The sequence below is a fragment of the Monodon monoceros genome, unplaced genomic scaffold, assembly GCF_005190385.1.
Source record: "Monodon monoceros isolate NGI ecotype Baffin Bay Population unplaced genomic scaffold, NGI_Narwhal_1 Contig6264_ctg1, whole genome shotgun sequence".
Taxonomy (NCBI): domain Eukaryota; kingdom Metazoa; phylum Chordata; class Mammalia; order Artiodactyla; family Monodontidae; genus Monodon; species Monodon monoceros.
Window position 1 is genome coordinate 14,137 of NW_021702005.1, and position 14,460 is coordinate 28,596.

The window sequence follows — 14,460 nt, forward strand, 5'->3', positions numbered from 1 at the left end:
GAACACTCTTTGACATAAATCACAGCAAGATCTTTTTTGATCCACCTCCTAGAGTAATGGAAATAAAAACAAAAATAAACAAATGGGACCGAATGAAACTTCAAAGCTTTTGCACAGCAAAGGAAACCATAAACAAGACGAAAAGATAACCCTCAGAACGGGAAAAAATATTTGCAAACGAATCAACGGACAAAGGATTAATCTCCAAAATATATTAACAGCTCATGCAGCTCAATATTAAGAAAACAAACAACCCAATCCAAAAATGGGCAGAAGACCTAAATAGACATTTCTCCAAAGAAGACATACAGATGGCCAAGAGGCACATGAAAAGCTGCTCAACATCACTAATTATTAAAGCAATGCAAAACAAAACTACAATTAGGTATCACCCCACACCGGTTAGAATGGGCATCATCAGAAAATCTACAAACAACGAATGTTGGAGAGGGTGTGAGGAAAGGGAACCCTCTTGCACTGCTGGTGGGAATGTAAACTGATACAGCCACTATGGAGAACAGTATGGAGGTTCCTTAAAAAATAAAAATAGAATTACCATATGACCCAGCAATCCCACTACTGGGCATATACCCAGAGAAAACCATAATTCAAAAAGACATATGCACCCCAACGTTCAATGCAGCACTATTCACAGTAGCTATGTCACGGAAGTAACCTAAATGCCCATCGACAGGTGAAAGGACAAAGAAGTTGTGGTACGTATATACAATGGAATATTACTCAGAGATAAAAAAGAACAAAAATTGGGTCATTTGTAGAGACGTGGATGGACCTAGAGACTGTCATACAGAGTGAAGTAAGTCAGAAAGAGAAAAACAAATATTGTATATTAATGCATATATGTGGAATCTAGAAAAATGGTACAGATGAACCAGTTTGCAAGGCAGAAATAGAGACACAGATGTAGAGAACAAACATATGGACACCAAGCGGGGAAAGCGGGGCAGGGCGGGGATCAGTGGTGGTGAGATGAATTGGGAGATTGGGATTGACCTATATACACTAATATGTATAAAATAGATAACTAATAAGAACCTGCTGTATAAAAAATAAATTTTAAAAATTCAAAAATAAAAAAAATATTTGCAATGCATATGCAAAGAGCTAATTTTCATAATATTAAAAAGTAGTTGTAAATCAATAAGTAAAGATAAATAATCTATTGGCAAAAAATAGTAACAGATAATTAACAAAAAAGGAAATAAACATACAAAAAGGTGCCTAGCCTACCTTAAAATAAATTTGTAAATATACAAGATACATTTATCACTTCTCAGGTTGACAAGGATAAAAAATGTGACATGTAGGGGAATAGAGGCACCCTTAGGCAGTTTTGGTGAGGGCACAAATCCATACAACTGGTGGGGCAATTAGGCAATATCAACATTTAAAATACTCAAACCTCTTTATCCATCAATTCAACTCTTAGGAATTTCTCCTACATATATATTCATACTTGTGTACAATGACATATATATGAGGTTCGTGTCAGCACTATTATTCAGAGCCAAAAAAACTGTAATTAACTAAATTTACATATAACTAAATAACCGAATGTGACATTGAAGATAAGTTGTATTGTAGCTCTATCAAAGAAGACTGTACAGCCATCAAAGAAAATTATATACACAAGATATATTCATATTATTAAATAAAACAGGATAAGAAGTGTCTGTAATATGTTTCCATTTGTGAAGAAAAATATATCACTTTATTTATGCCTCCTATGCCGAATCAATTCTGAAAGATACACAGGGAAGGAAAACGGCAGACAAGGGTAAGAAAGAGACATACTACATACCTTCTTCTGCCTTTGGAATTTTGTACCATGTATATGTGTGCCTACTTTTAAAAAAAGCAATTACTTTTAGTTATTGAAATAAAATAAATGCCTCCATCAAAAGACCTCATCCCTGCTCCTCCAACCTTTCCCCTCAATCCAATCCAGTCCACCCACCTGCACCTCTGCTAGAGGTAGATTGCATTTCTTACTGCCAAATGAACTCCATGGCCCATGCATCTACTGGTAAGTTTCTCTCCTACACACACTCCTTTCACCCACAGCCTGCCCTTAGACATTCAACTCCAATGTCTCTCCACCCAGGAGCCTTCTCTGACTATCCATCAATACTTTTTCCCCTCAAGAATGGGATGTTGGGCTTCCCTGGTGGCGCAGTGGTTGAGAGTCCGCCTGCCAATGCAGGGGACACGGGTTCGTGTCCCGGTCCCGGAAGATCCCACATGCTGCGGAGCGGCTGGGCCCGTGAGCCATGGCCGCTGAGCCTGCGCATCCGGAGCCTGTGCTCCGCAACGGGAGAGGCCACAACAGTGAGAGGCCCACGTACCGCAAAAAAAAAATAATAATAAATAAATAAATCCATTGCTGGCTCTTACTTTGTGTGGATTAGTCTTCTTTTGGAAACCAGATAGTGAAGTGTCTTGAAAGTAGGAAGGCAGCATGACTAAAATATCTTTGTACCCTTGACACTGCCCAGCTTAGGACTAAGCACAGATTGATGGCTCACCATGCCAGATGGGTGAAGGACTGGATGCTGGAGGAAGGACCAAGTAGTAACTTCTGAGATACTGAGGCCAAGAATTTTTTGGCTGGGAGACCACTTTTACCAGGGAAAGACTCTCAAGGAAATTCAGAAATTTTGAGATATTGGAGTCATATCACGATATCCACAGACAGCCAAGCAGGTAACATAATGTCTAAATCAATAGTCAAGGTGTAGGAGTGATGGATCCTGGGGCTGGTTGGAAAACACCTGTCATTCCTAAAAGTTAGCAAAATCCAGGTTAAAAAAAAAACAAACTCCTCAGGTAAACAGCATATATCCAGAGTAGATATATGGAAGTGGCCCTATATTCCAATAATTCTTAGTTGGAAGTGGCCACTTATCTCTGTAGGAAGTCATCTTCCTGAGCAAGTGGAATGCTGTCACATGGGTAGAGGTGCTTTGGAACACAAAACTTTGGATAGTCCTCCAGAAGTGAACCAGATTCATGTGCCTCCATTGAAGGCAGTGTTTACATTCTCTTCCCACCACACAGAATAGAGGCTTCCCTTCCGCCACATATTTAAATTTAAAGATGCTGCCACCTTGGCCTTTCCCTGCCACATCAACTATGGTCCCCTTCATGCACCTCTGGTTTCCCATCACCCACTGCCTGTAATATCAAAGTTCTCCATTCCCAAGCCATACCAGACTCTGCTGTCCCTAAATTCATGTGTGCTTCGCACATATATTTCCAGTACAGGTGGAGGAGTTTATAGAGGTTCCTCTGTCCCAGCCGCTCTTCCTCAGTTTTCGGGGGATGGGTGACCAGACAACTGTTGCGAAGGGAGAGCCGAGCTGTCAGGCTGGTGGAGGGTGTGGAGAATGAAGACAAAGTGGGAGCACAGACACTGCCTGTGAGCGGCGCCTTCGGTCCTTACAGACAACCAGACACCCTCATCTACAGACTGAATCACCAGTGAGCTTCCCTAGACAGGTAAAGGTCTTTGACACCACACCTGCCTTGTGAAACAGGAGGGCTTTGTGATACAGTCTGGTGGCCTGGTTCTGTCATCTGTGAGGCGGAGGCCACAAGGCATAGCACTGGGAGTCATCAGGCACCAGGACCCTGAATGCCTACATATAGGGATGGTTGGTCTCCTTATGCTAATGAGGTTTAGACCATGCTGAGCCTGACTTCTGTTCTGTGGGATTTGGGGTATCCCTTATATACCTATGGCTCCATCTTCATTATTATCCTAATTATCTGGCAAGTGAAAAAGAGTTACCATGGATTAACACTGGAACCTAAAAGGAGCTGCTGCCTGGTAGGGAAACACTATGACCATGGCTGAACTAATCAAGCCTCAGATAAGATACATTCAATTACTCTTTATAGTAATTCTCTTTCTCAGAGCCTAGAAATAATTCTTTGCCAGGCCATCCCTGCAGTGTACTCTAATTGAAAAATCAAGAATCTCTCTATCTGGCTTGGGTTGAGTCCTAGGTAAAATGGAATCTACCTCACTGGATCTCTTCTGACCTCCCAAAATGGGGGATTTTTCTGATTGGTGGACTTAGTAAGCAAAAGCCCTTGGCTGAGAACCACTAACCATTTAATCAGTTCCATTATTCCTCCTGTGTCACACTAAATCCCCTGAAAATATTGTCCTGGGAAAGGGGACAGGAGGTATGGAATGTGGAGAGCCCTGAAGTAAGCACACAATAAATAGAAAAATGAAATATTCAGGTGAAAGGGTGGAGTACAGGAAGGCAATATAGGACAGTGTATAACATACAGACAGATATATAGAAACAGACTGGGAAATGTATATTTCCTTTGTTTCACTTTAGACATGAAAAAGAAAATCGTGTCCCAGCTTCACACTCTCTTTGACCTTTAAGCGTCACCGAAAAGTCAGACAAAGGGCTAGAGATGCAGCATCAAGAGGTAAAGTCCAAGTCTCTGCTCTGACTCCCCTCCACTGTGGGTGAGATTCCCATGAACCCTGTCCCTCGATGACCCCTGGTGCCAGGAGCCAGGTGCTCTAACCACTGAAGGCTTAAGTTCTCCAAGTTGACAAAATCTGCCAGAAAACTGTTTCGGGTGGGAAATCAGAGTCTGGGAATGTTCCAAAATTCTCTACCTTACCCCTGGGAATGAAGAGTGAGGAAGCAGGGAAGAAGTCCTTAATTGTGTCGTTTACTAATTTTATGTTTACTAGTTTCCACTTCCCTGTGGAAGTCACTTCATCTTTCAGTCTTGTTACCATGAAATGGGCATCTGATGATCCTGCCTCACTCACAGTGTAGTTGTGAAGATCAAATGAGAGCAGGTCCAGGAGAGCACACCATACCTGGTTGAGTGGTACACAGACGTGCCTCACAGCACTAACTGTTGGGGTTTGCGGTCTCCTCTCATGCAGAGGCCTTCAGCTTCCTATAGGATGTCCCTGGGTCCACTCCTGCTCCATGTAAGCTGGTTTCTCAGCTAGGAGACTTTCCCAGGAAGAAGCTGAAAAGCCGTGGGAGCTGCTCTCTGTCATGAAAAGGTGATCTCCTGCTCTTTGCAGTCTCCCAACTCCCAGCCTGGTCTGTGATCATTTCTCTGCTTGGCCTGGGGCAGGGTTGGGGAGAAGGACAGGGGCTGAGAGGGAGCCAGACAGTGGAGCCTGGAGCACTGGTTGAGAGCGTTGCCAGGGCAGAGGGGGATCAGATATTTCAGGAGAGAGGAGTTTCCTAGTTCTGCTCTGTGCTAGGCTCACAGTGGCCCTGGAATTCAGAATTTCACTAGTGCATAGTTCATAAAAGACTCTACATGGGTTTGCACTCAGCCACAAGACAAGTTTTACAGTCAGGAGGATGGATAATTGAGTGAATAATTTTCATCATTTTCATATGCTCTTTACAGCTACACCCTTTCAAGGGCAGCCCCCTGGACCCTGCTGACATTACCTCCTCTGGTTCTGTCTTCAGCGGGGCCAGTTCCTGGGACAGCCCTCAGACAGGAGCTTGTCATATATTATACCCTTCTTCTCTAGATCTCTAGAGAATGGGGATGGACTCTCAAGAGATGTTGTGTACACCCTTTAATCCCCAGAACACAGAATTCCCAAAAGGATCTCCTTTTCTACAGTTTAGAAATACTGAATACCAGGCTGCGGCCTAAGCCCCAAAAGAGAATGACTCCAGGTTCCACCTGGTGATGTTCCTGGTGCTACCCCATCAGCTAACCATTGGCTCCCCCATCTACCTGGTTCCCTCTCCTAGTTCAGCTTCTCAACACAGGTCAGCAGGGAACTCACCCACCTCCCAGTCTCTCAAGGCCCTGTGCTCCCAGCTGTTGTCTGAGACCTCGCCCAATAAGCCCCAGGCCCTCAGCCCAGCCCACCATAACTTGCCAAATGGCATTTCCCTAGGGAAAAAAAAAAAAAAAAGTACATGAGTAAACACCCAGAGGATGCAGGCCTCAGGGTTTACAGGACTAGGGGAGGGCAGGCACAATCTCCAGGCCACACACTTGTGAAGAGGCAGATGTCACTCCATCAGTAACAAACAGTTGCAATGTTTCCCTCCCAGCCGGGGCTGGCTTCCTCAGGAGGGGAGCGTGCGGCAGCTCCTGTGTGCAGATTCCTGCTGCCAAACCTGCGATGCCATGGCTCTGGAGATTCAGCAGGTGGTGGTGGGTGAGAACACCCTGACCTCCCCCACTTCAAGGAGGCCGTCACAGGGCTGCTCTTACCTAGAGATTTTGTCCGCGTCTAAAGTGTCTTCTGAGCAGAGTCTGGAGCATCGTTCCCCACACTCCAAAGACCTTTCACTTCCATCTGCAATCCTCACAGTGTCAGAGAAATCCTTAACCCAGTCATCTGCCCAGTCAACTGGTACAGCTAGCATCCATGATTACTGGGCTGAACACCTCAAGCTAAGGCAGGGATTTCAAGTACCAGAGGTGCCCAGGGGCCCAGAGACTATGTTTTCTTCAAGGTTTGAGGAACCTAAGGTTTCAGTGAACCTGCAGGAGATGATGCAGAGCAACCCCAACCTTGTCTATGGGAACCAAGGCCAGCAGCCCTTGAATTCTCAGGTCTCCCTGCGGACCCTGAACCAAGAAATCACAGCCCTGACACATGCTATGGCCTTACATATGGTCACTGTCCTCCCTGCCCACCTGTTATTCCTCAGTACTGAAGTCCGGAGGCTTCTTGAGGTACATGCAAAAGGACTGATGCACTTCCAGAGGTGGGGGCTCCCCAGACGTGTGGAAGAGTCCCTGAAGCAGCTTATACCAGATCCGCCATTATTTTACCACCCTGTACGTAACCAACCAGTCTCTTTCATCCAGAATGATACTTCTCAGTTCTCTATTGAGAAATTTGGGACCGTTTCATACCAGAACTGGGGTTCACGTATGGCCGGCCAGCCCAGCCAGGCCTTCTGGGTTTCTAAGTGGTCCATTATGGACCCAGAACAAAGACACTACTACCAGCAAATCCCAGACAATATGGCTCTAGCCTTGCCCTCTCCAGCCCTTAAAGAATTAAGTGGCCTTTATCTAATGCCTGGGCAACAGGCTAACGACTCAGTGGGCCATGTGCAGCCGAAATATAGCCAGCTATTCTGTGGCCTCCCTTCTCTGCACAGTGAGTCCTGGGTTGACACTTTCTTGGGTTCTCAAGGCCTCTCCATGAACGGGAGCATGTCCAAGGCCCCCTTCAAGCATCCTTTTCTCTTCAAGGAGCTCTCCTTCCTCCCTCTGATGCCTAAAACTCCACTCCAGTCAGCTCCACCCTCTTCTCCATCTTCCCCAAATTGGATTGCTCCACCTGAGCACCAACAAGCTCAGATCAATATCCCGTTTCTGACCCTGGATGAGTGTGAAGCCTTGGAGTGGCACCTGCTGCAGAGGCAGCTCCAGCTTCAGTGGGGCTTGCCAGATGTTTTCCAGAGAAATCAGCACACCCAGAGCCCCATGCAGTATAAGCCCTGTGACAAAGCCCAGTCTTCTGAGACTGTGACAACTTCCTGGCCAGGGCAGCCCATCTCAGTCCTCACAAGAGAACTACTCTTGTTCCCAGAGCATGCCAGGAGGCTGCTGGAATTCCACCTCCAGTGACAGTTGATTCACCATCGCTGGGGCCTGCCCCAGAAGATCCAGCAGTCCGTCCATTTGCTCCTGTCCCCTGCTGACGAGCAGACTCTCTCCTGGAGCAGCACAGCCCTAGACAATGTGAACGTCCCCCACCCTACAGCTCTAGAGGGCATTGGCGTTGGCAACCCATTCCCAGCCGTCAAGGACCCAGTGTCAGTCCCTATGCCGCACTTGTTTGACCAGGCCAAGGCAATATTGCAGAGCCACATCGACTCCAAATGTGGGCAGATTCACCAGGGCAAGGTTCCTGTCTGCGTATGTGGCTCCTGGGAGTGCAGAATTCCTGGGGTCCTGGAAGTGGCTCCCTTTACCTGCACCCCAGAAAGCAAGCCCCTAGAACAACAGAAAATTACACCCTGGATGCCAACGGCCCTTGACCAGCAGCAGCAAGCCTCACCAGATGCTAACACTGAACATCCTAAGCTGCCCCGAGCCCTGTCCAAGGGAGCCATTGAAAAACTGGAGACAACTTTACGGCACAAGTATCTGGCCTTCTTGTCAGGGATGCCTGCTCTTTATCATGTGGCTCTCTCCACGGCCATGGCCCCAGCAATAACTTCCCAAGCTATGAAAACAGAGATGGTGCCTGGTCTGTCGAATTTCCAGTAGAACCTCTGACTCAGATGACCTTACCTGAAGAGCAGGGTCTAAGTCCTGGGCCAGGCTTTCAAGATGCCAACGAGACTTGTGCAGACATTGCAGGTGAATTCCAGGCTGAAGTGCAGATGGAAGGAATAATCAAGATGGTGCCTCTAGAAAGCCAGACAGAGCCTGCGAAGCCCTACTCACTCGGGGAACCCACCTTGGCCAGACTAAATTTCCATCTGAGGAAGAAGATCCTAGAGACACAATTGGGAATTCCCCTAAAGGCAAGGGAGTCCAGGGAACAAACTGTAGCAATGCCAGAGAACATATGGACACAGGAGTCTCTTGGGAGTCTAAACAACCACGGAAAAACACTGCTCCAGGAACTCCCCATCCCACCAGATATGCCACGTGCCCTGGATCCAGAATGGCTCCACCTCAAACAACAACTGGCCACTGAGTTAAAGGCAGTGCATCAGAAACAGAAGCAACACAACTGGGCCTCCAAGATCTCATAACCCAGTGGGGACATGACAGAGACCCAGGTGCTTTGTGTTCAGCTGGAGGCCAGTGTGAACAACCCCAGCCTAGAGGAGCCCCAAAGCCCTGACAAGAGCAAGGACTCAGCCCAAGACCCCACACTGGCAGAAAAGAGAGAGGAGCCAGGCAAACCCAAAATGGCAGGGGACCACGGAGAAGGGGATGCCGGGTTTGCAGTCTCCTCCACAAGAGAAAAAAGCCACTCTGCTGAAGCCCAGAGACCAGAAGGGATGCTTCTGAACAAGACACCCTGCAGCCCCTGGCAACAGAGACATCGCTATCACCTTGGTGCTCCCTGTCAGCACAGTCCCCAGCATCACCCTCAGCTTAAATTCCCAGAGATACCTCCTGGAGTCCCTGGGGGGAAAGACTCTGAGAAGAATGACCTGCAAGACAGTCAAGCCAAGCTCAATGTTCGTCCCTGAGAACCAGCAAGGGTTCCTGAGAATGTCCAGCCTGTGGTGCCCCAGGCATCATAGGGCCAGCCTTTCCTGGGCCAACTCACTCCGGGTGAACCATTGCAGGGCGAAACTTTACAAGGTCAGGTTTTGCAGGGTCAGATGATGCCAGGCTATACTCAGAAGAGGCCCAGCCTTCCAGAATCTGGCTTGAGAAATAAGATGAAATCTTTTCTACACTGTATTAACCCCAAAACCAAAGGCAAAGGGCATGAGGAATCCATGTCCTCCACATGTGAGAAAGTGGCTAACACAAGAAAAGAAAATGTAACAAAGAGCCTGGCTCCAGCCAAAAGTCCCAAGGGGCGAACTAAGACAGAGAAGACAAGAGGGGACCCAAAGGCCCAATTTCTGCCTACTGAGAAGCAGGTGGGCCTGACCTTCTTGGATGGTCCCCATTCCCCAGACAGTAAGCTCCGGCACCGCTCCCACTCCCATCAACTCCACTCTGCCTCAGTCCTGGGCATCCCCCGCCGCTGCCCTCGGCACTGTCCTCAAGTGGCTTGTGCCATCCAACCAGGGGACCCACCCTCACTCTCACCTCTCACCTCAGATGGAAACATTGGTCTGCTCAAGAAGACCCAGCGCATTTGAAAGACTCTGTAGTCTCCTCAACGTCTGCATCCCTTGAAGAGGACTGCTACTGCCATTTTCATTAATGTACAGGTGGGCAGAATGCCACCCAAAATATACTCTATATCTCTAAGCAGAGAGGTGTCTGTCTGCTCCTCCTCTCTACTGTGGTGTGTTCAGAGAAGGCATAAGGGAGGTAAATGTCCTTCTTATCTAGGGAAGGAGTTTTAACTCACACTTAAGCTGGGTCGCACTCCACACAACAACACCCCCTCCCCGGACTGTGGATAAAGGAACTGGAGCAGAGAAGGAAGGCCCTTGTCTAAGGTACACTGAAGGTAAAGGTCAGGCTTGACTTCTATTATGGCGTCCTTGGGCCCAGAGGAGCAATGTGGACGTGAGGATAGTACTGTCAAGAAGGAGTGGCCAGGAATCCCACAGGCAAAATTCACTGATGACTTCTATATATGCCCACAATCTGGAGGGGAGTGCCAGTTTTCCAACCTTGAGGAGGCGCTTTGTTTACCAACAGCATATAGCTAACATGACTAACATCAAAAGCAAATGGTAGAATCTCCCCTTTCTGCTCCCTTTTGGTTATTGGTTAGATCTTTCTGGAGAACTCACCTAGGAGGCTGCTGTAGCTCTCTTGCCTATATCCCACTTCCACTGCCTAACAGCTGCATGGAATGAATGACACCTGGAATGAAGATCACAGTAGGACATGGAGAGGGGCTTGTCCCCCACACCCAAGGGTAGGCAGGGACAGAAGCAGAGAGGAAGACCATGTAGATGGGGGTCTGAGTCCCTGAGATAGAAGCTGACATGTTCCTGGGACTTCCCTGGTGGTCCAGTGGGTAAGACTCCGCGCTTCCAATGCAGGGGGCCCAGGTTCAATCCCTGGTCGGGGAATTAGATCCTGCATGCTGCAAGTAAGAGTCTGCATGCCGCAACTAAGACGTCCGCATGCCACAACTAAGAAACCCGCATGCTTCCACGAAGATCCCGTGTGCCACGACTAAGATCCAGCACAGCCAAAATAAATAAATAAATATTTTTTAAAAAAGAAGATGACATGTTCCTGAAGAAGGCATGATAAGAGAAAAGGCTGGTTTGCTATGTACTCAAAAGAAGTTGAGCCAGGAAGCCACCCAATACCCAAGTGCTTTTAGAGGATGGAGAGGAATAAACTGAGTTTTAGTCTGTTGTCCATCATGTGATGAAAAGCAGTGAGTTGAGCCTTATTGTCCAAAGGAAATGCAAATTAATTCAAAATTTCTGAACACTCACCCTCCACCCAACAAATCTGTTTCCCAGTGTCAGGGATTGGTGTAACTATAAATCCATGGTTTTGCTCAGCCCAAACATGGAGTCAGTCACTGTGTTCTAATCTCGATATATCTCAGTTTTGCCCCCTTTCTCCTGTGTTTACTGCCTCTGCTTGTTAGGTTTCTCATCCATAGGTATCTCATTCTTGCCTGAGTAAGACAATAGTGTATTATACATCCAGGACTTAGGACAGCGGCTGCTGCATAATAATACCTTAATAGTACTTGAATCCAAAGTCGGGGCTGGGCAGGCAGACAAATCATTACATTCGTATGATGAGTGCTGTGGAATAGGGAATACTGCCACAGGATTACTGGGGTACTCAGCTGATGAGGACCCCAGCAGGGTCACAATAAAAAGAACCTTGATTATGCTGTACACCTTAAACTTATACAGTGCCGAATGTCAATTATATCTCAAAACTGGAAGAAAGGGGAATTCCCTGGCGGTCCAGTGGTTAGGACTCCGCACTTACACTGCAGAGGGCACAGGTTCAATCCTTGGTCAGGGAACTAAGATCCCACAAGCCGCTCGGCGTGGCCAAAAAAAAACTGGAAGAAAAAAACTTAAAAAAAAAAAAAACCTTGAGGGCTTCCCTGGTGGCGCAGTGGTTGAGAGTCCGCCTGCCGATGCAGGGGACACGGGTTCGTGCCCCGGTCCGGGAGGATCCCACATGCCGCAGAGCGGCCGGGCCCGTGAGCCATGGCTGCTGCGCCTGCGCGTCCTGAGCCTGTGCTCCGCAACGGGAGAGACCACAACAGTGAGGGGCCCGCGTACCGCAAAAAAAAAAAAAAAAAACTTGAGATGTGTCTTATATTCAATTAAAATATTTGCTTACTTACTATATGCAAGGTACTACAGTAAACACAACAAAGACACAGGACTTACACCACAGAGCTCATGATTTGATGTGATAGACAGTCTCACCTGCCCAAATTGTCTAATCAACATAAATACTTGAATGTCCAAAATTCACCTCTATAGAACAGTGAACTCCTGATTCCCTATTCCAACCATCATCTAATTGCACATACACGCTCCAGTCACAGTATTCACAACATCAGTTAATAGCAACTCCATCTTTCCAGGAGTTGGTGTCATCCTTCACATTTTTTTTCTAACCATCCACATCCAATCCATCCTGTTGTCTCTACCTTATGAAATGAATTCAGAACATGACCACTTCTCACTCTCTCTGCTGCTATGATTACTGCAGTAGTATCATGACTAATCTCCCAGCTTCTGCCTGAGACCATACTTCCAACAGTCTTTTCTCAAAGAAGAAGCCTGATGGTCCTCACGGAAGGTCCTGGCTGGAGATGATTAGATAGAAAGATAGATTACATGATGATGATAATGATGAAGAAATGGAGGAAGGGGGGAGGGAGGGGAGGGGAAAAATGAGGGGGAGGGGAGGGGGAGGAGAAGAATTAGGAGAATAAGAATAAGATAGATAGATAGATAAATGGAGATGTAAAACCATGAGACTGGATAAGATCACCAAGGCAATGACTGCAAATGAAGAACAGATCTAGGACCAGGCTTTGGGGCACCCCAACATTAAGAAATTGGAGAAAAAAGTGGGAACCAATAAGCAGAGACTGAGAAGTGGTAGCCAGTGAGGTAGGAGGAGAACCAGGAGAGGGTGGCATACTGGAAGCCAAGAGAGGAAGGTGTTTCAAGAAGAAAGTGATCAACTGCATGAAAAGTTGCCAATCCGCCAAGTAAGATGAGGACTCAGAGTTGATTATTAGATTTAACAACACAGAGATCATTCATAGCCTTGAGAAGACTAGACTAAGGTCAGAGGTGGAGGTAAAGGCATAACTGGAGTGGATCCAAGTCAGAGAGGAAGAGCAGCTGGTGATAGCAAGTGTAACCAACTGCTTTAGGGAGTTTTGTTCCACAGAGGTGCAGAAAAGTGAGGAAAGAGCATCAGGAGGGCTTTTTTTTTTTTTTTTTTTTTTTTTTTTGCGGTACGCGGGCCTCTCACAGCTGTGGCCTCCCCCGTCGCGGAGCCAAGGCTCCGGACGCGCAGGCCCAGCGGCCATGGCTCATGCGCCCAGCCGTTCCGCAGCATGCGGGATCCTCCCGGACCGGGGCACGAACCCGTGTCACCCGCATCGGCAGGCAGACTCTCAACCACTGTGCCACCAGGGAAGCCCCAAGAGGGCTTTTTAAAGGTAGGAGATATAGCTTGTTGGATGTTGATGGAAAAGAACCAGTCAAGGGCTTCCCTGGTGGCGCAGTGGTTGAGAGTCTGCCTGCCGATGCAGGGGACACGGGTTCGTGCCCCGGTCCGGGAAGATCCCGCATGCCGCAGAGCGGCTGGGCCCGTGAGCCATGGCCGTTGGGCCTGCGCGTCTGGAGCCTGTGCTCCGCAATGGGAGAGGCCACAACAGTGAGAGGCCCGTGTACCGCAAAAAAAAAAAAAAAAAAAAAAAAAAAGAACCAGTCAAGAGGAATAAACTGATGATGCAGGAGAGAAAGGGGGAACTGCTAGAGCAATGTCATGGTGCAGAAGTAACAGAATAGGAGTGAGTCCCCAGGTTCAGGGGTTGGCCTTGGCTAAAATCAGTAATCAGTAATGAGGAGGGACTTTGTGTATCATGAAAAGAACGGTTTCCCTACAATTAAGAGAACAGGGCAGGGGCTTCTTCTCTGGTGGCGCAGTGGTTGAGAGTCCGCCTGCCGATGCAGGGGACACGGGTTCGTGCCCCGGTCCAGGAGGATCCCACATGCCGCGGAGCGGCTGGGCCCGTGAGCCATGGCCGCTGAGCCTGCACATCCAGAGCCTGTGCTCCGCAACGGGAGAGGCCACAGCAGTAAGAGGCCCGTGTAGTGCAAAAAAAAAAGAGAACAGGGCAAATACCTAAAGGGGTGAATGAGGAACTGGGAAGGATCGTGGCTGGGGGGAGGGCTGATACAGAAAGCCAAAGCCAGAGATGAAGAGAAATGCTGGAAGTTACCATGGCAAGAGGTTTTTTAGGGCCTAAGAAGTCAGTAGCAGCATGTGAGCCCAGGTGGGCAAAAAAAAAATAGTTGAAGTTGGTGATCACATGTGTGAAGAGGGTGGTCTTGGAATATAGGGGGAGAGATGTCAGAAAAAGCTCTAGATGCACAGAGCATGAAGAGGATGGGGCTTGAGACAGAGAAAAAGGGCAGGTGTGGCATCCTAGTGTCCATCCAGAGACTGCGGATGTCTGAGGGTAGGAGGAGAGAACTGGGAAGCAGAAAGACAAAGAGGCTGCCCGGAGTGGATGGAAGGGACCTCTGTTTTGGACACCTCATTTCTCTCAGA

At 47.8% G+C, this 14,460-nt stretch overlaps 1 protein-coding gene across 1 annotated transcript; it reads left to right on the forward strand.

The window, feature by feature from the left end:
* The first annotated feature begins 3,706 nt into the window (after positions 1-3,706).
* Positions 3,707-10,660, forward strand: LOC114890713 (protein FAM205A-like). Its single transcript, XM_029214557.1, has 5 exons — positions 3,707-3,850; positions 4,428-4,473; positions 5,014-5,074; positions 6,102-6,198; positions 9,384-10,660. The coding sequence occupies exons 1-5, from the start codon at positions 3,707-3,709 to the stop codon at positions 9,849-9,851; spliced, it is 816 nt and encodes a 271-aa protein (XP_029070390.1). The 3' UTR covers positions 9,852-10,660.
* The last annotated feature ends 3,800 nt before the right edge of the window (positions 10,661-14,460 follow it).

What these genes read in the sequence shown, in the direction of transcription:
- LOC114890713 (XM_029214557.1), top strand. Translation starts at nt 3,707, where the DNA reads ATGCTGAGCCTGACTTCTGTTCTGTGGGATTTGGGGTATCCCTTATAT. An exon ending in CTAAAAGGAGCTGCTGCCTG is followed by an intron (nt 3,851 to 4,427) that starts GTAGGGAAACAC and finishes TTGACCTTTAAG; the next exon opens with CGTCACCGAAAAGTCAGACA. An exon ending in CTGCTCTCTGTCATGAAAAG is followed by an intron (nt 5,075 to 6,101) that starts GTGATCTCCTGC and finishes TTTCCCTCCCAG; the next exon opens with CCGGGGCTGGCTTCCTCAGG.